Below are 27,098 nucleotides of genomic sequence, written 5' to 3' on the forward strand. Positions count from 1 at the left end.
TGAACATCTCTAAGTTACCAGTACCCATGACGGCCTACTTACTCCACAAGCCAGTTCTGCTGTCTCCCTCCAATGATGCCTTAAAATTTGGTTTCCTCCAACAGGCTCACCTTCTGGAAGCCCGGTGCCACCCTCCCCATCAAGCTCTCATCACTTGTCCTCTACTAGCAATAGGCACAGCACTACCTGGCATACAGATGTGGTGTCCATGGCTCCACCTGATTGGGGAAACGAATGGCCAGATCTCCTGCTGCAATAATGAGGTTGGATCTCACAACAGGCAGAGGCGACTTCTCCATCATAGTGAAGAGCAGGCGCAAGTGGGAGTCACAGAACTCTGAGCTGGCAGGACAGGGTACCAAAAAGAAGGCCAAAATCAGTAACCGAAATCCAGTCTCTGATACTAGTGAGACAATAAATGTATGCTCTTTTGACCTTTTTTTAATTCCCCCTCTTCCCTGCAAAGGAATTGCAACATTTATTGTACTTATGTGCCAGTGAAGCTGCTAAGAGAACATCAGGCTTACCTGATCATGCAGACTTTGCCAAGAGCCAGGGCTGCAGCAGCTCTGAGTGCTGGATCACTGTAGAGCCCAGGGTTGTTGCAGATCTTGAGCACCAGTGGAACAAAGGCAGAAAACAGGTGCTTCTCTAGATAGTGGGGATGAAAGCAGCAGATATGTGAGTGCTGTTCAAGGAGCATTCCAAGAAAGATCACTGAGTTTATAACAGAACTCCTGCAGACTCCACGAGCTGGATAACTCACTTTTGCTACTGAAAAACTACCCTCAGAGAAGCAGAACAATGAATGAACCTATAATGAAACTGACGCTAAAGAAAAATGACAGTGTTTGTTTATGAAGGAAACAGCCTCCCTCCCTCTAAATGCATTACCCACACCTCCCATTCTTTCACATGCAGCAGATGGAACCTGTGCTGCTCTTCAGTGGAATCATACTTACCATCTAGAAGTTCTATCTCACAAATACTGCGGATGAGCTCAGCCTCAGTGTCATCAGCAGATGCTCCAACGAGACCCAGCTCCTCCTCCATAGTGGTATCATTTCCTGTGCTCTGCGTAGAAAAAATGGTTGTAAAAAGAGATGATGGGCAATGATAATCCTTTCCTTCACAAAGTACTTCTCTCTCAGGCGAGAGGAACAATGCATATCCCCAGCAGCATGACAAGAGCCTGGAAGAAAAGACTGACAGAATTCTGTAACTTGCTTTTCTGTAAGAATTAAATGAAGCTGTGAAAGGTAATCCAGTATTTGCTAGCCCACGTGCCACAGTGCACCAAAGGAAGTCTAAGTTACTGAAGCTACCAAACTCAGACAGAAATAAGATACCGAACATCAGTGCCCAAATCAAACACAACTCAAGGGATACGCAGGTCCCAAAAGCAAAGAAAATCAAAGCAGCCTTTGAATTTTTGCTCTTGTGAGCAAGACTACGGGAACCTTATTGCAAAGGGAAAACAACAACATAAGGGAAGAAAAGGGACGCAGGCATTGCATAGGGGATCAGATCTGCACCCAACTGCTGCTTCTGGGAAGACCTCATAGTACCTTCCCCCTCTGCAGGAAATGATAGTGGATCCTAAGCAGGGCACATGAGAAAACATCAACTTCTCTGGACACAGCAGTGTATCCATCTAGTGAAGACTGAAAGTCTAGGGAGATGATTTTTTTCTTCTGTTCTTACCCAAAGAAGTCAGTTTCACTGGAAAACACCCTGTGGTAGAACTACTGGGTGTGGATTAACCTTCTGGGAATGGTTTTTACAAAACTCAGTGCACAAATGGGTGCTCATTCTTCACCACTAACAGCAATTGCGAAAAGACTGCAATGTTAATAAAAGGAGATGATGGGTAGAGAGGAAACTAACAAAGATAAACCTAGTCAAGCTATTACCCTCTGCTTCCTCCCCCCTGCCTGTTCCAAACCCAAGAATGGCTGGCATTTCACTTAACAGGATCTCCCTGTCAACCCTTGACAAATTCATGTCCACTAGAAGTTTGCTGTGGCAGTAGCTGGAACATCAGAAGAGCTCACAGGAAAACAAACAAACAAATCACCAAGTTCTCACCCGAGGTCTCTGCTTTATTGTGCTGCTGTTAGAGTGCTCTTTACGCTTCTTGGTCTTCTCCTCCTCCCTGAGGATGCGACGCCTGCGCAGCTCCGCATTCACAGACACTTCCAAATGTGCTACCTGCTGCAATGCCACCTGCCCCACAAGGGACACCAGGTGCAGCAGCAGGAACGTAGGGAGACTGATGGCACCATCAGAGACTCTGCTGGGAGAAGCCCCTGACTCTAGTGAAGAAAAAATTATTGCAGGTCAGCATTGATTTGGAATCTACACGTATCAGTTACTGCTCAACCTCACTAACTGTATAACCTGCCCCCATGATCCACAGACTCCTTCACAGCACTTGCATTCCTCCATGCCAGCATCTCTACTAGCCCCAACTTTTCTCCTCCCACAGTTATCCCAGACTACCCAATCGTAACACCAGAAACCACAGGTACAGATTTGCTTCACCAGCTTTTTTTCCCCTCACCCTCTTTCCGCCCATCAGCCTCTTGCAGATTCTCCAGAGCTTTCTGGCTGCACACCTGCAGGATGTCAGCACATATCTTCTCTGGCCCTTCTGCTAGCTGGTAGATGAGCGTTACTGCCGCTTCCATGAAGGGAATCCAGTGACTGCTTTGCTGGGCAAAGCCTGATAAGAAAAAGGAGCCGTGTACCACATGGAGCAGCTGCAACACATGCTGCTTCACAGCCCAGCCCCACCTCCTCCAAACCTGCTGCTGACTTGAGCTCACCATTACTCACAGCCTTGCTCAGGCACGCAAACAGTGCTTGTTCCTGTGGCAGTCGAAATGGGACGTTGTTCTTCCCCTTTGCTGGCTGCAGAGAGAGAGATGAGTTACTCCCACCACAGAAAAGAACACCTCCATGCCCTCTCTGGCTCTTCATCTTGCTGCATGAACAATCTAAACCAAAAGCTTGCTAGGCCCATGGCAAGGACATCCAGCACTGCTCTGCAACTCAACACACAGTGGGGACATTACTGTCACTTTTTAAGACATGGCAGCAGCACCGAGCAGATTTGAAGCTTGTCCAAACCGTGATTCGAAGCCAAGCCAGATAGTTCCACTACTTTACCTTAAATTGAAATAACCCTCTAAATCTTAAGATGACTCTAAATCTGATGTTATTTGCTCTCTACTGCTGCCACTACATATAAGCTTGGTATAAGACAAGTCTGTGAACTACTAAACCAAGAATGACAGAGCCTGGGATACCCCAGCGCATCCGTGAGTTCCCAATCAAGATATACTTGATTAAGACAAGCTACTGCTTGAGATTTGTCAGCTTTCAGTAGCTGGAAGTAAAATTTCTCAGTATACTATAATCTTACTCTGCATTATGAACTTTTTGTTTGGGGCAGGAGCAGAAGAGCTTCCACAATTATTCAAGTGTCGGTCCCTTCCTGTATAAGTAACCACAGCAACAAATCAACGTAACATTTAAATATTGTGAAGATAGCTGGGATTCAGAGTGCTGTAACATACATTAATTCACAGAGGTACTGCTGTCATATCCCCTCCCCAGTGAAAGGGGCAAACCCAGACTGACTGTGATATGTGAAGGCGAGCTGCTTGCATGCTGCAACTCCTGAATTAAAATACCCTAAATGCTTGAGCTACAAACAAAGCAACGACAACAATAAAAAAAGAAACAAAAAGTTTTTCCCTAAGCGCATTAAAAACTATAAATTGCTCTTCAATAAAGAAACCAGCTGATAGGCCACCAGTTATAACATGAATGAATTTGAAAACCTGTCATGTTTTATATTCAGCCACACAGTCAGCAACTCCCAAATATCAATTAACGGAGAGGGCAAAGGAATCACAACACCAGAAAATATCAGTAGAGGAAAGTGCTTCACGGTTGAGGAGACATAAATCAGCTTCGAATGGGGAGTATGAGCAAGAGAATTGGAAGGAAAACAGATTTTCTTGTGCGCTGAACTCTTTCCTAATTTGAATTCAGAAGTTGCCTAATGAAAATATTCTTATTGCATGTTCACTGATGTGTGATAAGCTTTCCAGACAGTGCTGCTGAATGGTCTCAACCGACCTCATTTTGAAGAAACAAAAAATCCCATACAAACAAAAACAAAGCAAAAGCCCTAAGCGATACAAATTCTCTTTTCTCAATGTCAGCTCTGTTCCCTGATTCTCTTTTACCGGGTAACCATTTCTGTGACCAGAGCTTTACCTTAGAATTACTGGCAAGTTTGGAGATTGCATTGCATACTTCTTCTGCCAGGCGATAATCTTCACACACCCTCTCAGACAGCCCTACTGTCACCAAAACATCCAGGTTGCTGCCTACGATCTCTGGCTTCCCTCTATGGAATGGAAGGGACAGCGTTATTATAGGAGGTGCTGATGAAACTTCACAGTAAACATCCATAACCAAGAGAAATAATCCTTGTGGCTTGCAGAAGGCAGGCATTCAGGTAGGGAAAAAAGATAAATCAATTGACTCAAAATACAGCTATAGGGGCAGTACATGCTCCACAGAAGGCAGGATAACCTATATTCCGCTGTGTAGATGCAGTTATCCAAACTGAACAAAATTGGGCATAATGACTTTTTGTAAAGAAATCTGATGCTTTGTTTCTTCCTTATCAGAAAGGATTATAACTTAAAAGCATAAGACAAAAACGCTGCAAAGCAGGAAAGTCCAGCAGTTCAGCACTGGTAGAGGGCAGCACTTTCTACCCTGATGGGGAGGGTGAAGGAAGCAGTGGTTAGCCAAGGAAACAAACCCAACCAACCAATCAACCCACCCTCACCCCCACCTCCCTCTCATCCTGCAATAATTGCCCTGGTCTGAGGAACGTACAGTTAACTGTAAGAAGAGCATCTAGCATGTTTAAAAAAGGAATCTAATAAAAACCATAACTGGCATATCTACAACAAAAGCAAAAATCACTCCTTTCAATACATTTCTGGAGAAGGAATTAATCTTGTTATTTTACACACACACCCGTGGACCTGACACAGGATGACTTACGGATCTACAGTTTAGTGGATATCCCACGATTTTAGGCATTTTGAATTTATGCTTACAATTACACTGCAAACACGTGGGATGGAGTGGTAGAAATATCATGGGAGGAATAACTCATACACAAATTGTGGAATTGCCTGTAAACTCCAGAAACAGCACTTACTGTAGTGTCAATATCTTTCAGACCATCATCATCCAGGCCTATTTTTAACTGATGAAGGACTGAAGTAGGAAGAAATCAACAGGAAGCTTAACACCCAAGGTTTACTAGGTTGGGAAATGAAGGAAATTAAGTTATAAATAATTTAAGATAAATAAATTATAGTGTAATTATAATTTCTTTGCACACAGAAAGGGAAGCAGATGATTTTCCCTTCGTGCTAAGGCTCTAGGTGTCTCTATTCAGCAGCTTCTCACAGTTCTTGTCAAAGCATGAAGTGTTGAATTATAGCATGGTAAAGCCTGAAGTGGATGTTTAGAACACAAGGAAGGTACCGTGACCACACTTATGCAGAGAACACTGTTCAAACACAACAAAACTGTTTAATTCCAAGCTTCATCACCCCATGGTCTGATTACTATTTTTGAGGCTACAGAACCAAGGCTCAGCTGATCCTGCACCCACAGTTGTTCACTAAAAATTAACTCCCTCTGCATCCTCCCTCCCAACTCATGAGATCACACTGGGCCATGGGCTTACCGTGCCATCATCCCCAGCAGCATCACAGCTGCACGGCGTTCCAGTGGTGAGCACTGGGTTTTTTCTGTGAACTGCTCCCAAAGCAGCTGGATCACAGCAGGTTTTATTTCATCTTTCTGCACAAACTCTGAGATCTGGAAAAGAAATGCAGTAAGACAAACAGGGAAAGCCAGAGGAGGATGGACTTCAGACTAGTAAAGACATTACATGCACTGACTGCTGTTTTCATATAACATATAACAAAGACCTTTAACAAGATACATGATCTATACTCAGACAAAACAAATACTCACTATTTCTTCTAAGCACTGTATCATTCCTAACGATGCATCCACCATGATGAGAGAGAGAGAAGACACCAGGTTCTGAGCCCTGGCCCTTTGAAAGGTTAAATGAAAAAAGCAAAGTTAAGAATAAAAAGGAACTGTCATGGTTACTTGTCCTCAGCTCTCTAAATAGGCAACTATTAAATAACAGATCTGTTCCTCGGGGACAAGAAAACCAGCTCAAGTTCCAGTGCAGATAGCATGAGCTCAAAAGTCCATTGCAGCTACTGATGCTCTGCACAAATGTCTGGCAACAGGCTCACACCAGCCCCTTCCCAGTTCCCTCTCAACCACAAGTCACGATACTGTTCACTAGAGCATAAGAAATTGCAAAACTATTTACAAACAAACGAGGCTAGAGTTCAAACTGCAGAATAGTTATATCCAGAAAATACTGTCAAGCAACAAAGAAGCAAGGGTGCTGTCTGTTGCCTTCAAGGTACAAAGGTGCACACGGGCAAGAGAGCTGGAAAAAGAAGCAAGTGCCGTGCTACAGAAGAGATACAGCTCCTCTTTTCTGTGGAACAAGCAAGCATGCAAGAGCACCTCAACATCCCAGCCCAGATACTCAGTAAGGGTCAGCAAATAAAGATCCCACCACCATCCTTTCATCCTCCATGTGTAGAGCTTCATTATAGAAAACTTTAAGATTATTCTGAATGAAATATCAACTGAAGTGTGTGTGAAAGCACCCAAATCATAAAAAAAACCCAACAAAACAGAACACCCTGTGTAGAGTCAGGGATAAGGAAACAGCATATAGTGAATAAAACAAGGACACAAGAAACAGCAAGAAAACCAGTTAACACTGAGGAACATGCTGTTTAGATGAGGAGCAAAACACCTACACTCAGATAAGATCACAGCATGCATGACTTGTCAGCAAAAACTGAGGTTTGATATCAGAAACATAGCCCTAAGTCTAGACTACATTGTATGCCATTCCTCTAATTCTCAACCCAGCGACAGGAGAGATAATAGCCAAAAGAAACCAAAAATAAAGAAACATATCAGACTAAAACCTTCTCCAAGGAGGGTGGAGCATTACATTCCTAAGACATGGGATCCTGTCCAAAAAATCAGTTTATTGATGCCATCAAGAACCCAAGAACTGACACAACAGAGTCAGTAGCTGACTCTCCTTGACCCCACCACACTGACCCTCCTCAGACCATTTGCACAGCTTCCACTTGGTGCACTGCTTTATGCGAGAGTGAAATTTATGAGAAAGTTCAGCATCAGTGCCTGATACCAGTTTCACCTATAATAATTCACAGCACTGCCTTCTGTGAGTTCTCATATGGAGTTCCGCTGCGTTAATTTTTCCTACACATGAATACAGATGGGACATATAGGAAATGTTTCTTTGTGGATTTGTTGGAACAGAAAGTAAAAACAAACAAACAAAAACCCCCTTCTGTTTAGGACAATCCATACCTCTCTGAATCCCCGCTGGGGCTCAGATAGAGCTGCCTGTAGGCGTTCAGCACAGCCTCCTTGATACCAGGCTCTTTCGACCACACGAGTGGAAGCATCCTGCGGACTCCAAGCAGTGCCTGGGGCACACCAAACTGCGAGACCGTCACAAAGAACTCAATGGCTTCTTGAACAACTGCAGAGGAAAGAACAGCTGCATTAGTGCAGTTCCTTCCTTCTCATTATTAAAGAGGCCATTAAGACAAATTCATAGGCACACTGATCTCATAGCTAGCCTTAGAAGTATCCAAGATCACTGCTACTGTCTGCAAATGGCTTACGTCAGAATAGGGTCACTACCACAAATAGATATCCTGGAGGAAATGGGGGTAAATTAGCAATATTAGAGCTAAACGTGATATGATGGACCTTGGAGAAGAGCAAAGAGGCCAGATCTGAGAAAGAAAAAAAATAAAAAAATAAAAAATCTATTCTAAGAAACAGCAGCTTTGGAAAAAAAAAAATTAGATCTTATGGTCACAACAGATCAAAAGCAGCTGTCCCAAAGCAATGCTGTAACTAAGCTAAGTGACATACTGATGGTGTACTATTAACAAAATAAAGCCTGAGTGCACACATCCCTTAGTCTCACTCAGCAGCACAGCAGAATGCGCTCTCCAAATGGAGACAAGGTTTCACAAAATGCTTCAGCTGTCTGGATGCTTAACTCGCCTTCCTCAAGCTACAGAACAGGACAGAAGCCAGTAAAATCTGTGCAACCATAAAAGACCCCCCCAAAAAACAACCAAAATCAGGCACTAAAATACCAGGTGAGGGGCATGCATTTAGTCTTAAACTGCAAATGACCTATGAAGCTGCTGATTGAAGAGTTCACTCGTGTGTAATCACCTAACAGCATCCAAACCTTGCTGAGGCAACCTGCTTTCTTAGTATGGGCAAAATATGAGTAGTTAGTACAGACAAGGCTATCATAGGTAAAACCCCAGAAACAACTACACCCCAGAACTACATGAGTGGTTAGCAAGTGGAAGGAGATTGTGAGAGGAGGGAGTTGTACCTGATCTCTTACCCCAGGGACTCTGACTCATGACAAGCAAGTTAATATTAAATATTAGTAGCTGAGGTAACCTAAAGGACTGCTTATCACTTCACATTTGTAATGAAGGTACAACACTGAAGAGGACCAGGCAATAGGATCTGTTGAAAAGTAACATTTTTATCTATGGAATAAAGTGTAAGGAAAGGTGAAGTTTAGACACGCTGCTCAGTTCCTCTCTTTACCCCACTGCAACACCTGAAGTTGCATCAAGGCACCAAGAAACAGAACACAGCTTCCTTTCACACACTTACTTTGGAAGAACTGCAGCTGAGATTCCCTCCCTCAAGAGAGGAGAACCTACATAAATATAGTCATCTTGGTCACATTCTTTTTGCTTGTTTGGCCTTTTTTCCTAATCTTGATATTTAAAAATTTGGTTCCTATGTAGGAACATGTGTGTCTAAAAAGCCCTCATGCCCTAATGCAAATCTCTCACAACATCCATGTAGATAGTGCTTGCTGTTCCAGTATTCCAGTGGCTGTGACATCTGCTCAGTGAACAGCAGCTCTTCCAACCTTTCCCTACTCCTCTACCACTCCTATGTCTCCTCTCCAGCAAAAAGGGACAAACCTAGAAACTACAAAGAGGAAAAAAGGCCCCATGGCTATTTCACACACCTGAAACAGAGTTTTCATACATCAGCTTGCTGATCAGGCTCAGGGCTTCAGTGATTTTCACTGAGAAGTTGTACGCATCTTGTAGGTACTGCACCAACATCTCTTGTTTGACCAGCTCTGTCTGAGGCTGCTCTTGAGGCTGCTCTTCCAGCTCAGCTTCTTCAGTTGTAAGATTGCCATTGTCACATGGAGAGTCCCCACTATTCTCACCTGGGCAAAAACCTGCACAGCATGAACACTTATTTGTTAGCAGTATTGAAGGTGTAAGACAAACAGGAACAGTTCAGGGCATTTTAATTCTTCTCACTCCACCCCTTACTGACATTAAAATCAAGAGACTTCCATGAAAAACAAAACAAAACCAAAAAAAACACAACTCAACCCAAACAGAGACACACTCTCTACAAAGACAACATCTCAGCATATCATAGCACAAACTCCAGCACTACAACACAGCACATCACATAAGTATCTACTATGAGAGGTGGAAAAAGGCATGGTCCAGTTTACCTAAATACAATAAAAACACTGAAGAGGTTAATCTGATCTTGATACCTCCCCAAAGACTGATGAGGACCTAAAAGAGAATCAGGACAGAGTACAGAGAAGGCAAAAACTACCACTCTGTAGCAGTTTGTACAGGTGTGGGGAGCTGACAAAGTAGAAAAGATTATTTAGGTAGTAGCTTTTTTAAAAACAAAACAAAACAGAAATTAGCTCACAATAAGCCAGGAAACCTTATTCTGAAGCAAACACAAAATTAAGTATGCACAGTTGTAAAATACAGCAAGAAGTGTGAGCCTAAAGGAGCAAGACTGCTTGAATCTGACACTTGGTGAAGACCTTTAAGAGTGAGCATTATATGCCACCAACTGTTCAGGAAGCAGAACTCCACACAAATCCAGACAGGTCAGAAGTGATAAAGGTGATGAGCACTCCTTCTCACCTATATCATCGAAAAATCTCAGCTATTAAAAGCAAATGCTTTCCGGCTCAAGCAAGGAACGATAACAACAATGAGACTACATTGTGTATTGCCTTGTGGCATTACCTATGTGACCATGGAGAAGACATGAGGAAACAGCATGACCAAGCTACTCCTGTACTATGAGCATGGGTGAGAGAACTACAAAACAGATCCATCACCAGTACAGCTGCTCCACTTATCACAGGTAATGAATAGAGGGCCACTGCCCTCAGTCATGGCAGGGAAACAGATAATAGAACTTATTGGACTGCATGAATTCAATGGCCTGGCACATCAGAACCACAGAAATATAAGGTGCTTGTGGACACTGGCGCACAGTGCACAATAAAGACCTCAAGTCATGAAGGGACAGAATCAGTCCATATTTCTGGAGTGACTGGGGGCTCTCAAGAATTGTCTGTGCTGGAGGCCAAAATAAGCCTCACTGGTAAAGACTGGCAAAAACATCCTATTGTGACTGGCCCAGGGGCTCCATGCATACTTGGTATCAGTTACCTCAGATGGGGGCACTTCAAGGATCCTAAAGGGTATTGATGGGCCTTTGGAATAGCTGCTGTAGATACAGACAACATTAAGCAGCTGTCTGTATTGCCTGGCCTGTTAGAAGACCCATCTGTTGTGGGGCTGCTATGCGTTAAAGAGCAGCAGGTACCGATTGCTACAAAGACAGTGCACAGGCGGCAGTACCGCACCAATTCCTTGCTCCCCATTCATGATTTGATTCGCCAGCTGGAGAATCAGGGAGTGATCAGTAAAACTCACTCACCTTTTAACAGACCCACATGACCAGTGCATAAAGCCAGTGGAGAATGGAGGCTGACAGTAGACTGCTGTGACCTGAATGAGGTCACACCCCTACTGAGTGCTGCTGTGCCGGACATGTTAGAACTCCGGTACGAGCTGGAGTCAAAAGCAGCCAAATGGTATGCCGCCAATGACATTGCTAATGCCTTCTTCTCCATTCCTTTGGCCACAGAATGTAGGCCACAGTTTGCCTTCACCTGGAGGGGCATTCAGTATACCTGGAATTGTTTGCCCCAGGGGTGGAAACACAGCCCAGCCATTTGCCATGGGTTGGTCCAAACTGTATTGGAACAGAGTGGTGCTCCTGAACACCTGCAGTACATTGATATCACTGTGTGGGTCGATACAGCAGAAGTTGTTTTCAGGAAAAGAGAACAAATAATCCAAATTATTCTGCGAGCTGGTTTTTCTATTAAGTGAAGCAAAGTGAAAGGATCTTCCCAGGAGATTCAGTTCCTTTGTACAAAGTGGCAGGATGGACGTTGTCACATCCCAGCAGATGTGATTGACAAAATCACTGCCATGTCTCCACCTACTAGCAAGAAAGAGACATGGCCTTTTCTGGGTGTAGTGGGCTTTTAGAGAATGTACATTTCAAACTACAGCCTCATAGTGAGCCCTCTATACCAGGTAATATGGAAGAAGAATGATTCTACTTGGGGCCCTGAGCAGCAGCAGGCTTTTGAACAGATCAAATAGGAGATAGCCTGTGCCATGGCCTTGGGGCCAGTACGGACGGGACAGGATGTAAAGAACATTATCTACACTGCTGCTGGAGAGAAAGGTCCCACTTGGAGTTTGTGGCAAAGAGAGACCTGAGGCTGACCCCTGGGATTTTGGAGTTCAGTGTACAAGGGGTCTGAAGAGTGCTACACTCCAACTGAGAAGGAGATCTTAACTGTGCATGAGGGGGTTTGGGCTGCTTCCGAAGTAGTCAGTACTGAAACAATGCCCCTTCTGGCACCTCAACTGCCAGTGCTGGACTGGATGTTCAAATGAAAGGTCCCCTCCACCCATCATGCTACTGATGCCACCTGGAGCAAGTGGATTGTGCTGATTACACAAAGAGCGGGGATGGGGAACCTGAATCATCCAGGAATTTTAGAGGTGATCATGGACTGGCCTGAAGGTAAAAAGTTTGAAACATCACCAGGAGAAGAGGTGTCACATGCCAAAGAGGCCCCACCATACAACGAGCTACCAGAAAATGAAAAGAAATACACCCTGTTCACTGATGGATCATGTCATATTGTGGGGAAGCATCGCAGACCAAAAGCTGCTGTGTGGAGCCCCACACGACAGGTTGCAGAGGCCGCTGAACGTAAAGGAGAATCAAGTCAGTTTGCAGAGGTAAGGGCTGTCCAGCTGGCCTTAGATGTGGCTGAATGGGAGAGGTGGCCAATGCTTTATCTTTATACTGACTCATGGATGTGGCAAATGCCTTATGGAGGTGGTAACAGCAGAGGGAGCAAAATAACTGGCAACACAGGGGTAAACCTATTTGGGCTGCTGAACTCTGGAAAGACATTGCTGCCCGAATAAAGTATATGGTTGTAAAGGTGCATCATGTGGATGCTCACATGCCTAAGAATCAGGTTACTGATGAACAACAAAACAACCATCAGGTAGATCAAGCGGCCAGAAGTGAGGTGGCTCAAACAGACTTGGACTGGCAGAACAAGGGTGAATATTTCTAGCTTGATGGGCCCATGAGACCTCAGGCCATCAAGGAAGAGACACAACATATAAGTGGGCTAAAGACCAAGGGGTGAACTTAACTATAGATGCTATTGCACAGGTTATTTATGACTGTGATACGTGTGCCATAATTAAACAAGCCAAGAGGATGAAACCCCTCTGGGGGGGGGGGAAGGGCGATGGCAAAAGTATAAATATGGGAAGGCATGGCAGGTTGATTATATCACCTTGCCACGATCTCACAATGGTAAGCATTACGTGCTTACTATGGTGGAGGCAACCACTGGGTGGCTTGAAACATATGCAGTACCCCATATACATGTATATACATATTAATACATATATATGTTTGTCTATGTATACGAAGCATGATGCAGTGATGTAGAATAAGAGGTGGAATGTCACGGCTTTGTAATTTTTGCTATTGGTATTCCATATCATAACATCATGTGGAACACAGAGAAGAACTACACATCCCAGAGGACCTCACGGTCAGAGAGGAAAATATGTCATGGAAGTGACGCTTGCTTTCTCTCTCTCACTGCCAGGGCAGGAGGTGTGGGTGTTCTTCCAAGCTGTGCGTCTTCAGTTTCAAAGTAGGCTTTCCAGTCTTTGGAAAACTCTTATTTCACTTGATTTATTAGCCTCAATTTTCAATTAGATTATACTATATTGTGTTGTTATCTTACATTCCGATATCATAGTTAGTAAAATAAAAAATTTTCCTCCTTAGATCATTGCTGCTGCTCTGTTTGTTTCCTTGAGCCCAGCTCCCATCTCCCCACCCCTTTTCTCTTTTCCCTTCCCATTTTTGGGGGCCAGGTCACTAAATGAGGAAATGATCCACAGATGGTGCAACTCTGAACTGCTGAGTTACATGCATCCTGGAATGTATAGTAAGGCCCACAGTTTGAAAAAAGAGATGCAGCATTCCAGACAGTTTTGGTCTAACTCTATTAATGCAGAAAAGAGACAGACCAATCTGCTATAGTTACCTATGTAAAGTTTCTTCAGAATGTCCAGGATCGCTGCCTCCTCATTTTCCTCTTCGGAGCTACTGAAGGGCTCTTGTGCCTGGAAGCTGCTCAGTGCTTTCTGTGTAAGGCGAACTGCACTCCTGGTCAATGACAGAACCCAACAGAACACCAGCAAATCATTAGTGCAGAATATAAGGGAAACCATTCAACTTTGCCCTGAACTCCTGCCAGCATGTTGTGTCAGATACCCACGTCAATCCCTTCCCATAGAGTAATGTTACTGGAAATCATGCATTTACTCTGGAGCTCAAACCTTCCTCGAATAGAGAAAGAGACTTCAGAGCCTTCTTACTTGTAATTCAGCTTCTTCAGCATTCCAATGATTTGCTCTGATGCACGCTCTGCTGTTTCTTCAACTTCCAGCACCTCCTCGTCTTCCTCTTCCTGCTGTGGTTGAAGGATCTGCCTTGCAGCAGCCCTAACTTCTGGAAGCATTGCTTCCCACTCTTCTTCTGGAGTGATTGTTGGAGCTATAAAGAAATGACAGACAGAGAATGAGAAATGCAAAAGATTCAAACAATACCTTAAGTGGAGAAAGAAACTCATCAGGAAGTTAGGAATCCTAGGCTTTTTTCCTCAGGTAGTCACTATCCCTGTTGCTGATCTCAAATTCACTATGGGGAAAAACGACAGAGAGCGCCACCATTTGCCATTTCTTCATCTCCAGACAGAAGAAAGTTCAAGGCTAATCAAGCTGAAATTCCTGTCTGACCAAACTCCTGGCAGAAGCTGTCCTTCAATGGCTGACAATGGAAGCCTGAGAGGATGTTTGTACTTATGTTCAGTTCTTGCCCTGAGAATAACACTGTTGACCTAAGTATGGGCATTCATATTGTCCTTTTACTTCATCATGACATGAAGACTTTTGTAAGTTTGTTTCCCAGTTAACTGGCCTCGCTGTTTCACATAAGTTCTGAGATAAAAGCCACTGCAACCTAGGAGAAAGCATAAGATGAGGAAAAATAAGCCCAGAGTGAAATTCCTACTGGACAGAATGCAAGTTCCACCCTGTGAATGGGAAAGAGAAAGGAATTACCTGCTTCTCTACAACAGTCCTTCATTTCTTGCAGCTTCTGCACCTCTTTCTTGAGTGGCTCAGCCAAGTCACTACAGCTCAACTGAAAATGCCAAGAAGAAAAGAAGTATGTTACATATCCAGTTTTTCTAGAATTCTCCTTCCTCTATTTCCTTAGTGTTATCAATCACCTCAGAAAACCCTGATTTTAGAAACTCAAGTAGCAAACTCTGGCCATCATCCTAGATGCTGTAAGATGCCAGTCTCAGGCTCAGAAGCTCAAGAGGAGGTGCAGGTGAACACAAAGACTGCAGCTCTGCGTAGAACATTCTAAAGCCTAATTCTGATCATAAGAAAAGAAACCCCACAGTGAATTCACATCAAACTGCTGCAGACTTTTCCATTATCAAGATCACGACCACTTTGGCCCTGCACACCCATCAATTACAGTGAGCGAATATCCACAGAACATGAGATCTGAACAACAGAAAATTCAGAAAGCTCCCATTTGCATAGACAAAGCTCGTGTCTCGTTGAAGGGCCAACATGGAAAGCCTTGCCCACACCATACTGCAGACACTCAGGCTGCAAACACACTTATAGCATATCCACCCTGTTAAGAGGAATTACCTTGCAAGAATAGGGATTATTGGACAAAAACGCAGCCAGGAGCTGGATGGCATTTTTAACTACCACCACAGATTTATCTTTGAGACGCCCGACAGCCAGGGATACCACAGACAGGAACTGAGTCAAAGGCAGGACCTAGTACACAATGAAAAAATAGACAGTTATCAAAAAGCCCTAGAAATTTGCGACTTGTTTTTCTGCAGGCAAATTTCTACACGCACATGCTGTTCTACTTGTGGCTTGCATATGAGAAGGCACAGATTACAGATTTCTAGAAAAAACTAGGTCAGCAGGGACCTTCATACATCTCTAGTCCAAGATCTGTTGAAAGCAAGGACTTAGAAAAGGTTACCAGTCTATTGAGAAGAGTCTTAGTATTTCTGCAAAGAGAGATGTTCTCCTATAGTAATGCACAGAAAGAGCTTGCGCAATTGAGCTCTTCCTTCTATTCTCTACTAGTAGGACCTAAAATCATGCAGTTTCTGTTCCCTGGTTGCATTAACCTTAGGATCTTTGATCCCTTGGGGAAAGGAACGACAGATACTTCACTGCTCATAGACAATGTCTTTCTTGAAAGATCAGTGACAGAATTTCCCTTAGAAAGCAGATCAGGGGAGGAGAAGACAGAGTCAGAGCTGTTTTCCCAACACACACACCTTGCCTTGAACAATTCGAGTGAAAAGTTGCAGCACCCGACTGCGCACAAATCCGTTGACATCACAGATGTGGGCCTGCAGCGTGTTCAGGAAATGGTCCCGAGTACCACGAACAGCTTCTTCCAGCTGGTCACCATTCAGCACCTGTAGCAGCACTTCTGCCATAGCTGACAAAATGGCATTTCGCATCATGTAATTCTGCAAAAAGATGAGTTGGTGAACCAGAAACAGAGAATAAAAGACTATTTGCTATTCCAAGGGGGAAATGACAGGCCAGAATTTGAGCCTTCTAACTTTCAAGCTTTAGTGAATTTCTCTATTCCAGGGTTTGTATCAACCTTGGTTGAACATGGCTGTGCCTGCAAGACTGAGCAATCCAGCCCTGCTATCCAGCTAGGTCCAATGTGGAAGCAAGGACTAACATAAAAACACAAGGTTTTTAAGGGCACTTTCCTAAAAAGTAACACGATGAAAGCCATTAAAGTAACTTGGTACTGAAGAATAAAGGACAGCAGACTGATCTGACAGCAGTCAGATCCACCTGGTTCTCAGATACCTGGAAGCAACAGCTAGAAAGTAGGTGTCATGGTGTATATTTTCTCTGCACATTTTAGGAAAGGGCATGACCTGTTCCAAAAGGCAGGTTTTGGCTACTTGATCTCTGTGAAAATTGTTCTGTTTTCAGAAAGAAAAATCAGATAGCAGTACTTCTACTGCTTGTCTTCTCTGGACAGGTAATATTTTGCAAATGTACCTCGCCATCCAAGTGACGTAGCAGAACACTAATGTTGGATAACACCAGCGCAGGAATTTGTTCAGCCAGTTCAGTTATGAAGGCAGCATAACCCTTGATTCCAGAAGTATCACGAGCCAGCTCTTGTGGACATTTCTGCCCAATTTCCCTGCACAGAAAAATAAAATAAGTAAAAGGGCTTCTCAGGTTTCTAGGGGTAGAAGAATACACGATGGGGTATTTTTCTCACCTCAGCAGTTCACCTACTATGCTTTTCAGTCCATATTCTTTAGCCCAGAGAGTCACAGCCTGAGCAAACACTGGGGCTACATGTTCAAAGTGCTGCAGCATCTGTGTGATCTTCAGGGTAGCACCTTTTGAAAAGGGAAGGAAGAAAAAGAGGTTAAGAAAACTACCCAGGAACAGTTTCCAGAAAAAGAGAAAAGCATGAACTCACTGAACATGTGATCGTAGTGGGTCAAAGCTGTAGCGAGCAGATGCATTGCTGCTTCTCGTGTGGTCCGATATCTCTGAAGACCAATATTTGAATTTTCCAATATACGATAACAGCATCCTGTCAGTAAGCTAAAACCATAAAGAGACAGTCAACTTCACTACTGCAGTTTGCACTGACACTATTCTAGCAAACTACACTCAGCATGCACTAGCTACATATTTCTCTTGAACCAGGCGGATTATCCAGTATCCTTAAGAAACTGAGCAACAAACATCTGAATTTTATACGAGGAAAGGAAGTGATTCCTCAGCAGCTCACTTTTCCTTCAGCTTACTTGGTGTCCAGCAGTATGTACCCTGCAGAGGGCTGTAATACCACCTCACTTGCAGATTTACCATTTAACCCCTTTTTCCCATGCCTACACCCCACTATTTTTAAGGGCTGTCTTACCTGACAAACTCTTCTTCCACCACTAAACCACTCCAAAGTTGACGGAGATCTAGCTGCAGCAACTGTGTTAACAACTGTAAAAGTGGTTCTCTCTCATCTTCCCATGAGAATCCAGAGGACTTGGCACGGTTTTTCTTGTTCTGAAAGGAAAGTTATGCAATGCAGTTCATCAATAGCCTGAACACAGAAAAAAACCCCACCATCACCATCATATTTTCCTTGAAATGAAAACGGTTGTTAAACTCTGAAGCTTCGAGAGGGATACCATTAGATGTACAAGAAATCAATATGCCTACATCAAGTGACCACTTGTGACCAGAGCACAGAACGAAACTCAAGAAAATACTGACAGCCAGGTAGCCTCATAAGGACCAAACCAAGTGTAAGACGCCATGCTTTTATACCACTGACTCCAAGGCTGCTGAAGGACACAGATGAACAAGTCTAAGCAAGTCTTGGGCAAGGGTTTAGAAATCCTTTGTCTGAGTGACACAAATGGACAAGGCCAGGGGCAAAAAGAGAGAGATAAGCTGCAGCTGAATGGCCGTGAAGTGGTCTTTTGTGTGGGCTTATCTCAAGGAAGAAGGCCATCTCAGGGGGTGCTGCACTTGACTCTTAGCCAAGCAATCAGGGATGTCAAATAGGCAGGAAAAAGGAGGATATAAGAGGGATCAGCAACCATGTAGTCAGGATTTCTGACATCAGATTCCCCACATCCTGAAGATTCCCCACATCAGATCCCGCATACTGAAGAAGATGCCTGCATGCTGAAGAACAAGAGGTATCTGACTTCAGATCCCTCACTGCTGCTCTACTGCTACCAACAAACTCCTGGAGCTGCTACCTGAATCCTGCTGCCTGCTCCTGGACTTACCCTGTGGCTCCTTCCTGCTACCCACTTGCTGCTAAAGGCCTGCCTCGCCACTGCTGCTCTCCCCCCTCCGCGCTTCATCTCGCAAAGGGACGCTGCTGCATCCTGGTGGTGACTATCCCCACTTTACACAATTCTTGCCTCTTTCAACCTGTCCTATCACCCGCCTTCCCTTCCTCATCACCCTAAATCATCCATCCTCCCCTTCCCCATTTCATTGATTAAGATTCATAATGAACTGATTGGACCAACATTTGAACCGTTGTTTCTTAATTTCACGCCAGGTATACATATAGCAAAGAACCTCCTCTCCCTCCTATAAACTGGAGCAAAGCACCAAGGCCTGAGCTTTTTAATTTCTACTGATGTTTAGACACACATCTGGCTATCTTCCAGAAAGAATTTCACAGAACTCCACGTTAGGCACTGCTTTCCCCAGTACCATGCTTAAACAAACCCAGCTACACTCTTTGACACAGAGCTTACAGACTTTCTACATTTTCTACATTTCATATCTCATTTTCTCCTCAGTTCTCTCACCTACCTTTCCAGCAGGATCTACCTCCGCCAAACCACTCTTGAAGGCTTCCATTTCAAAGGCTTCCAATAGGCCAGACAGCAAATAGCAGTTCATCTTAAGAGCATTGAGGTGAGCATTGCGGTCTGTATGGCTCAGCCCAGAATCACTCAAGATGGTAGAAAGCTCACTGGAATGACAGGTCACCACTGGAGAAAGGTAGAAAAATATGAACGTTCTTGGCCAGATTCATCAGCCATCCTCCCCGTTGGAGACTCAGAGCAGTCATCAGATTACCAAAGATGTGTGCTCACATCTCACCAGCTGTAACATGGGCTGCCCCTTCAACCAAAACCTCAGAGGCACTTTCCCATCCTGTTCCCCAGCCACCAGTCAGTTCCTAGAAGCACTTGCTCAGAGCTGACAAATCCCAAGGTTTTATTTCCCAGGGACACGGGGAAGGGGATTTTCTGTCGGCCTGCCCTTACAGCGAACACGCACAGCTCTGCATTGCCCACCAAGATTACAGACCCGTATACTGGAATGGGCTGAAGGAGCAACCCTGCTGGTAGAGTCACATTAGCCTTTATATCATCATTGAACTGCTGCCCAGGAACAACATCCCCATGACTCCAGTTTTGGCTGGAGATAGCAAACACCCACCTTGCATCATCAGCTCCAGAGCATCCTCCTTGGCAGCAGTACCCAGGGCTCGGAAGTGGCTGTGGGGCAAGAGCAGCTTATCGTAGCAGCAAGCAAACGCCACAGGGGAGAGGCGGCTGTTCCCAACCCTCCTCCAGTCTCCAGGTCCCTCCTCTCCCTACTTACCGCAGCAGGCTGTAAACGGTGTCGAAATGCTGCAGCACAGCCAACGCACCCCGCTCCCGGAAGGCAGCCCGGAAGTCTACGGGGAGACGAGGAGAGGGTGAACGAGGGGCGGTGCGGGGACAGCTGCGAACCGCCGGCAGGGCCGCGTCTGACGGCTCCTGCTCTGCTCGGGCTTAGGCCGGCCGGGCCTCGTAGGGCCTAGCCTAGTAGTGGAAGGGCTCGGGCCTTACCCGTGATGGCGGACGGCAGCTCGCGGACTGACAGCACCTCCTGCACGACATAGTGACGCGAACTGTCGCCCTGCAGCAGGTCGTCAGCAGCGAGAGGCAACTGGAACTCGCCCGGCAGCCCGGCCGCCATAGCTCCACACAGCGCTACGGTTACAGGCACTCGAAACCGCGCGCGCAGATCACGCTGGCCTCACCCAATGACCCCTCGCAGCCAATCAGCGCCCGGCAGCGCCGCGGCCCTGCAGGGCCTCCACCAATCGTCGGTTCCCTTCCCTCAGCGACCGTTAGCGCGGCACCTCCCTCCTTCTTCCGCTTCACTCGGGTCGCCGCCAAGATGGCGGCGCTGTTGCGCGGTTTGATGCGCCGGGTCGCGGCCCTGCCACAGGCGGTGCGGAGCGTCAGCGGTGGGGGGCAGCGCCCCGACGCCTGCCGTCCTCTGCCCATCACCTCCCCCTTGGCCGGGCTGCCCCGCAACTTTCGCGTTAGGGAGCCCCCGAAGCCTAAGAAGGTGGATCGGTGGACGGAGAAACGGGCCTTGTTCGGGGTCTACGACAACGTGGGGATCCTGGGTGAGGAGCCCCGCTACCGGCTGCGAGCCCTGGGCGGGAGGGGACCGTGCCCGGAGGCAGCTCTGCCTTCAACTTTTATACCCTTTTATTCTCAGGCGGTTTCCAGATCCACCCGAAGCACCTCATCGTGGGGCCCAGGTGGCTGCGAGGCTGGCGGGGGAATGAGCTGCAGCGATGCATTCGCAAGAAGCAGATGGTGGGAGATCGGATGTTCCTGGACGATTACCACAATCTCAAAAAGAGGATCCGGTTCTTGTACAAGCGCTTCAACCGCACTGGAAAGCATCGCTAGGAGAGACTAGGAGGTCTGGCTTGGGGTTTTGTGGTGTCACGGTCGGAATAAAGCCATCTTTCTTGCGGCTTTGTTCCCAGTGCTTTCTGCAACCTTTGCTGTGTATTTCTGGCCCAGCCCCAAGGTCCTGCTGCTGTGCCAGGCCTGAGCTCTTTGGAACTTCAGCTGCCTTAGTCATGTCTGATGTACTTCTCACAGTGCCAGCCTGCATCTCTTAGCTATTATCTGAGAGTCTACCAGTTTTGGGCAAGCCTTCTGGTTTCCTTTCGGTCTTTATTAGCTCTAGGTTTTCATATCCTACTCAGCAATTTCAGTATGTTGTCTTAGATTTTTCCTCATAAGCCAAATAACTAAGTTAATGATGAGCATAACTCTCAGTGCTCATTGTGTGCCCCCTGAGCTCCACATATCTGTATTGCTATCAAGTCTAAATGAAACAAACATTAGCTGAAATACATCAAAATTTGTTTTTAGAACAGGACTTGTCTCTATTTCATAATGATAATAATTTAACTCTGTGTCTTAGTTTCAGCTGGGACAGAATTGTTTTCTTCAGAGTGCCTGCTGTGATGCTTGCTGTCTTTTTGAGTCTAGAAGAAATCAATGTTGATAACATGATGTTTATAGTCACTGTTAAGCAGCTTTGTGCAGAGCCAAGGCCATTCTCAGGGAAAGAATCGAGGACCTGGAAGGAAACAGAATTAGGACAGCTGACTTAAACTGGTCAAAGGGATATTTCATACCATATGACATCATGCAGAATGAGTTTTGAAGGGGGTAGGAATTCACCTCACTCTTTTCCATTGCTCGTGGTGCTATTTTGGCATCCGCCAGGGTGGTGAGCAATCATTTGTTATATGCATTCATATATATGTGTGTATATATATATGTATATATGTAGTCATAACTGTTTTCCTTTATCCTAGTAAATAGTTTTATCTCAACCCATAAGTTCTACCTTTTTCTTTTTTTTTCTCCCTGATTCTCTCCCACAGCCTACTGGGAAGGGGGAGAGAGAGGAAATATCTCTGTGTTGCTTAGCAACTTGCTGGGTTAAAGCACAACAAACCCCATACTAGTGATACTTAACATGCAAGTGTCTTTTTGTTAATTTAGGCACTTAGCTGGCTCACGGCACTCCCAGCTTCTAATATTCCAGGACTTCCTTTAGACCTTTGAGAGAAGAAGCCATAGTGAGTCAAAGTCAGTATCCCTCAAGTCCAGCATCCTTTTTCTCATAAAGTTTACTGTTCTATGCTGCAGAAGAACCAGCACAAAATCTCTAAGATGAGCTTGCATCTGCCTAAATAATAGCTTGACTGCTAGGTAGTTGGAGAGGTTATGTCCTCTGAGGGGAGGACAGACCTTGACCTTGTGTCTGATGCTTTTCACATACAGCTTGTGAACCACCTCGGGACTATAGCCAAAAGATTCAAGTGGAGACTAAGCACACACTTGAAAATCCATCAGGATCTGAGGAGCATCAGCTCCGTGAGCCTCAAGGGAACATGCACCATGAGAACCAGTTCACTCTGCTATTCCCCTGGTTCTGCCACACTGAGCTGCATTCTCCTCTAACACTTGGGAGCCCACAGCAGCTGGCCATAGCTGCAGCCCCACTTTAACTTTCTGTACTCCTTGCAGCCACACGCTCTTGGCCCTGAGGCTGTAACATGCAACGTACTGCCTTGTGTGTCTACTGATCACCCAAGTCTGTCATGAGAAACAACATCCCACCTTAAAGAAACATAGTTCAACGTAGGCCTGGCTGCTGCACAAAAACACTGCATGGAAACTTCTCGTCCTAGTGTATTTCTGCATTCCTTTTTGTAACCAAATGGAAGAACACTCCCTTCTGATCTGGTAGGTTTCCTAAAACCTCTAAAGGAAAAAGCCAAACTCAGAGCCGTTCTCGGGCTACTGCCAGCCAGAGCCTGATTTCCTTCAGCTGGCAGCCGAGGCTTGAACGCAGCCGTTTGCGGGTCCTCGTTGAGTTTTTCCTGCACGTGGGCAGCCGGCCAGCAGCACCATACCCGGATTGCTGCAGCGGACCCTCGCGGCCGTCAGCCCTGCTCCGGTTGGGCGGTGCCGAGCGGGACGCGGCTCATTCCCGGCGAGTCCGGGAGCAACGAGAGGCGGGACTTAGGAAAGCGGCTCCGGCGGAGCAGAGGCGCTCTGATTGGCTTCGGAGGAGAAGGACGCGGTGCTGATTCGCTGCTCTGGGCGAGACCGTCCTGTGACTACTTCTGACTGGCTGCCGGCCTTGTGGGCGGGGCGTCAGCCGCTATAAGTAGGGGAGGAGGCAGCCGGCATGCGGCGCTTCTGTCAGTGCGGCGTGTTGTTGCAGCGGTGACGCGGGGATGTGAGTGTCTGTGGGGCGGGAAGCGGCGGCGGTCGGGGATGGGACGGCCGTGAAGGGGGGCCGTGAGAGTTGGGGCTGCGGGCGAGCGAGCGCGGGGCCGGCGGCCTTCCCAGCGGCGGCACGGAGAGTGGCGCATTGCAGCAACCGCGGGCCGGGCTGTGCGCACTGCCTCCCCTCGACCGAGGCGCTCCCGTTGCCCGCCCGCAGTGCGAGAGGGTGCGCGGGACCCGGCCCTTAGTCGCAGCCCCCCTCCCGGCTCCCTGCTGGTGGGGTCCGGTTCTGTCGCTCCTCTTCCGATGCCTGCGGCACGCTGCGGGCCACCTCCCGGTCACCTCCGTCCCCTTCTTGGGAGCTGGCAGGGCGCGGTGCCAGCGCGGCCCGACCCGCAGGTTGCCTGCAGCCGCTCCGGGGGCAGATACGGAGGCTGTGGGATGGGGGGGGAGTTGTTGCCTGCTCTCACCTTCAGTTCGGGTAGCTCGGGGTGCACGTCTGTCCTTTGGCAGCCGAGGGACTGATGTTTTCTCTCTGTCCTTGTGTGTTCCTGTAGGTCTGAACCAGCTCAGCAACCTGCTCCTGGAGCCCCAGAAGGGGGAGCCCCTGCCGGGGGCCCCCCGGGGCCACCCCCCAATCTGAGCAGTAACCGTCGGCTGCAGCAGACGCAGGCCCAGGTGGAGGAGGTCAGTGGTTGTGCTGCTTCCCTTGGGCTGTATGGGCACTTGTGCTGCTCTGCTGCAGTGATGTTCTTGATAAGTGTATGTTGCTGAAGAGGTAGTTGCTTTTGGAATTCAGGTACTGGAGAGATGCTAATAATGCAAGTGCAGTGTCTGATCTGTAAACAGGCGGGAGCTGAGATGAAAAAGCTTTATATTTAAAAGCTGCATAATTTTGGTTGTGACATCTAAGGAGCAGACCTGCTAAATTTCTTGTACTTCATATAACATGCCTCCCGTAGAGATGAACCTCTATGGAATCCAGAACAACTCTTAATCCCTGCCAGGTGAACAGTCAGAGTGCGGGTTTAATGTAAAATGTGAATCCTACTTGACTTCACAGAGTTGGTGGCTGCTGACATGCAGTAACTCCTTTATGCCTCGTTGGGGCAGCAACACGTAGCTTTAAGTTGTCTGCAGTTATCTTCCATTGAGCATATGATTGCTGCTGTGGAGGGGGTTACTATAATCTTGGTGGGCTTGAGAACTTTCAATAACAAGTGAGAGTGGTGTGCTGCAAATGTAGTTTAATTATACTTGAAATGATGCTTTAGCAATGTGCTAGGATCTTTCCCCATTTCTAAGTAGGCAGTAACCTGAAAGTTGTTTTTTAACCCTTATCTGTATTCCTTGTTTCAGGCCTTTACTTGTTAGTAGTGTCTCAGCGTTACTTTTTGGCTGTGTTACTGCTTTTACACTTTCAACCCCATTGAACCACTACGACTACTGCTATTGGTTTTTTCCTTCTGCAGGTGGTTGATATAATGCGTGTAAATGTCGACAAGGTACTGGAACGAGACCAGAAACTGTCAGAGCTTGATGACCGGGCAGATGCACTTCAGGCTGGTGCCTCAGTATTTGAAAGTAGTGCAGCAAAACTCAAAAGGAAGTACTGGTGGAAGAACTGTAAGGTGAGTTTCCTATTGCTATGATTTCTTTCAATAGAGGGGAGTTTGATTAGCTTCGTTCAGGGCTTTCTGAGGATAGCTGGGACATAAAAACTATTATAACAATTTCAAATGCTTAGTATTATTTCACTGTGGAAGGTCTTTGAGGCCTCAGCTTCCTGCCTTCAGCATCTGCCTTATGTTCCCTGGTTGTCGTGGAAGCTGTGAACTTGCAATCTGTTCTGAGTATTACTATCTGACAATCTCTCTTTCTAGATGATGATCATGATGGGAGTGATTTGTGCCATTGTGGTGGTGGTGATTGTAAGTAAGTACTGAAAAGCCCAGGATCACAGGTGAAGAAGCCCTAACTCCAGAGTACTTAAAAACTTATACTTTTTTGTTTATCATCTGGAGGGTCTTGTTACCTACTTATGTGGTAACTTTTTTCCTTGGGAAAGGAAAGCAGTAGTGTTGGAACTTCTGCAGTTACTGTGGAAAAAGTATGCTTTACAGAGCAAGGAAAGGAAGTGGGGGTGGCCATTAATGTAGTATTAAGACATTTTATTACCAGGTCAAAAAAAACTGTAAATATGAGGGATAGATAGCTTGAAGTGGGTGGGTGGGTTTGCAAGCCCCTTTCCTGGTGGGGGATTTGGAGGTCTCTGGGGGACCTTTGGTGTAACTTGCCCTTTTGTTCTTTCCTTTTTTTTTTTTTTCCCTCTTGCTTTGTGTCCAGTCTACTTTTTTACTTGAATGTAGCCTTTTCAGTCTGCAACCTGCTGTCCCCTGTCACCTTGCCTGTCTCTTCTTGCCTCTGAGTCTTCCCTCCCCTTCCACCTGGCTTTTTCATTGATTACTTTATTGATTCTGATTTGTTGTCTTTTTTTAAGATTATGAAGTGCTCTACTGATCACGGGTTAGACTTCCCAACAGCTGCAGCTTAAAAGAGGGTCATCCGAGCTGAGAGGAATAGGAAGCAGAGGAGGAGTGGGTAGCTATTATTCCTGCTCTTCTGTGGGGAATTTGTGGCTTATTTTGGGGTGTAAGTTTGTTCATTTAGTGCCTGTGTGGACTCTAGCAAATAAAGAATGCCTTAATGTAGTGCCTTTAGGGATGCAGGACTTCATCATGTGAGATTCTTGTGCTCTGCAAAAAGAGTGGCAACATGATGTATGCTTTTAATTGATGAAATAAAGGCTAGTTTGTGCTGGTCAGTGACTATGATCCATCTGACTGAGCTCAACAGTCATCTAGATTTCACTAGTCATGCAGGGATGAGCACTCAAGGAAGTGATTTATTCTGCCTGTTGTTATAAGTTGATTTGTTCTTTGAATGTGGACACTTCAGTTGTAATAAAAAGGGGTCAATGTGATTAGCTCAGTGCAGTGCACCAAATTTCACGTTGACTGAAAGGAGTTTTGTTGTTGTCTGAAGGGCCTGTGTGGGCATAAAATCTACTGCCAGAAGGAATAAATCGCCAACAGCAAGGAGTTTGGTGTAAGTGCTTCAAATATTCCTTTCATCTATGCAGACACAAGCCAGAACCTCACAGCTTTCTACTGTCTTGTAGCTTTCTGGAAGATGTTGAGGTTAGTGGCAGAAAAGAGAATGAGTTGTGCTTTCCAGTGTTACCGTGTTGAATGGCAAAGGAAGTCCACTACATAGTAGGTAAAGGTGAAGGAAATTGGATGTACTCCACATGAGACGGAGTCACATAGTTTAAGAATACCTGTTCTGCTTCTCCAACCACAAAAGCCCAAACTTTTAGTAGGAGTTAAAAAATATTGGAAGCGATTATCTAGGAATTCAAAGGGAAATGCTGCTCTGGCATGGATATTGCAAAGTGACATTAGTTGCCCCAATTTGGTAGCATAGATCCCTAGATCAAACTGAAATCTTCCTACTCGCTGTGAGTTCTCTTGAGCTTAGATTTGGAGTGGTCTCTGCTGTAAATAAACTTACAGTGTGGAATGCCATGGATTTCTGTAAGCAATCTCCCATGCTTTCCTCTTTCAGAAAGAGCAAGAGCTGTGAATTGCTCAAATATGTTGTCAAACCAGGGGTTAAATGAGCTGTCCTGCTCCACAAT

The 27,098-nt window shown here is 45.9% G+C and overlaps 3 protein-coding genes and 1 non-coding gene across 5 annotated transcripts in view; 2 read left to right on the plus strand and 2 right to left on the minus strand.

Annotated features, from left to right (window-relative positions):
- NCAPD2 (non-SMC condensin I complex subunit D2) overlaps positions 1-20,442 on the minus strand; it is a 26,206-nt gene extending 5,764 nt beyond the window's left edge. For both annotated transcript variants that reach the window (XM_072326752.1, XM_072326751.1), the window contains exons 1-24: positions 20,186-20,442; positions 19,956-20,031; positions 19,791-19,849; positions 19,155-19,336; positions 17,740-17,879; positions 17,290-17,417; positions 17,083-17,206; positions 16,854-17,001; positions 16,100-16,297; positions 15,444-15,578; positions 14,835-14,916; positions 14,091-14,268; positions 13,757-13,878; positions 9,272-9,493; positions 7,555-7,729; positions 6,085-6,169; positions 5,792-5,925; positions 4,291-4,423; positions 2,829-2,913; positions 2,564-2,725; positions 2,089-2,315; positions 963-1,074; positions 528-651; positions 187-342 (exon numbers count right to left, since the gene is read on the minus strand). In XM_072326752.1, coding sequence (XP_072182853.1) covers positions 187-342; positions 528-651; positions 963-1,074; positions 2,089-2,315; positions 2,564-2,725; positions 2,829-2,913; positions 4,291-4,423; positions 5,792-5,925; positions 6,085-6,169; positions 7,555-7,729; positions 9,272-9,493; positions 13,757-13,878; positions 14,091-14,268; positions 14,835-14,916; positions 15,444-15,578; positions 16,100-16,297; positions 16,854-17,001; positions 17,083-17,206; positions 17,290-17,417; positions 17,740-17,879; positions 19,155-19,336; positions 19,791-19,849; positions 19,956-20,031; positions 20,186-20,315 — 3,317 coding nt within the window. In that variant the 5' untranslated portion in view covers positions 20,316-20,442. The remainder of the gene's footprint in view (positions 1-186; positions 343-527; positions 652-962; positions 1,075-2,088; positions 2,316-2,563; positions 2,726-2,828; positions 2,914-4,290; positions 4,424-5,791; positions 5,926-6,084; positions 6,170-7,554; positions 7,730-9,271; positions 9,494-13,756; positions 13,879-14,090; positions 14,269-14,834; positions 14,917-15,443; positions 15,579-16,099; positions 16,298-16,853; positions 17,002-17,082; positions 17,207-17,289; positions 17,418-17,739; positions 17,880-19,154; positions 19,337-19,790; positions 19,850-19,955; positions 20,032-20,185) is intronic.
- LOC140247497 (small nucleolar RNA U85) lies at positions 19,411-19,730 on the minus strand. The gene has a single exon (XR_011902683.1). It is a non-coding gene; the product is annotated as a small nucleolar RNA U85 (small nucleolar RNA).
- Positions 20,443-20,478: 36 nt separating the features above from the next.
- On the plus strand, positions 20,479-21,993 carry MRPL51 (mitochondrial ribosomal protein L51). Its single transcript, XM_072326753.1, has 2 exons — positions 20,479-20,754; positions 20,850-21,993. The coding sequence occupies exons 1-2, from the start codon at positions 20,520-20,522 to the stop codon at positions 21,044-21,046; spliced, it is 432 nt and encodes a 143-aa protein (XP_072182854.1). The 5' UTR covers positions 20,479-20,519; the 3' UTR covers positions 21,047-21,993.
- A 1,286-nt stretch (positions 21,994-23,279) lies between these two features.
- Positions 23,280-26,110, plus strand: VAMP1 (vesicle associated membrane protein 1). The gene is made up of 5 exons (XM_072338129.1): positions 23,280-23,408; positions 23,956-24,085; positions 24,871-25,029; positions 25,282-25,333; positions 25,745-26,110. Coding segments are annotated over exons 1-5 (360 nt in total). The 5' UTR covers positions 23,280-23,406; the 3' UTR covers positions 25,762-26,110.
- The last annotated feature ends 988 nt before the right edge of the window (positions 26,111-27,098 follow it).

Source organism: Excalfactoria chinensis, chromosome 1 (genome assembly GCF_039878825.1).
Source record: "Excalfactoria chinensis isolate bCotChi1 chromosome 1, bCotChi1.hap2, whole genome shotgun sequence".
In the NCBI taxonomy this organism is placed as follows: Eukaryota; Metazoa; Chordata; class Aves; order Galliformes; family Phasianidae; genus Excalfactoria; species Excalfactoria chinensis.

Excerpts from the sequence above, each read along its gene's own strand:
- MRPL51 (XM_072326753.1), top strand. The coding sequence starts at position 20,520 with ATGGCGGCGCTGTTGCGCGGTTTGATGCGCCGGGTCGCGGCCCTGCCA. Across the intron at positions 20,755-20,849 it reads CGACAACGTGGGGATCCTGG|GCGGTTTCCAGATCCACCCG; the intron begins GTGAGGAGCCCC and ends TTTTATTCTCAG.
- VAMP1 (XM_072338129.1), top strand. Across the intron at positions 24,086-24,870 it reads CGCAGGCCCAGGTGGAGGAG|GTGGTTGATATAATGCGTGT; the intron begins GTCAGTGGTTGT and ends TTCCTTCTGCAG. Across the intron at positions 25,030-25,281 it reads ACTGGTGGAAGAACTGTAAG|ATGATGATCATGATGGGAGT; the intron begins GTGAGTTTCCTA and ends CTCTCTTTCTAG.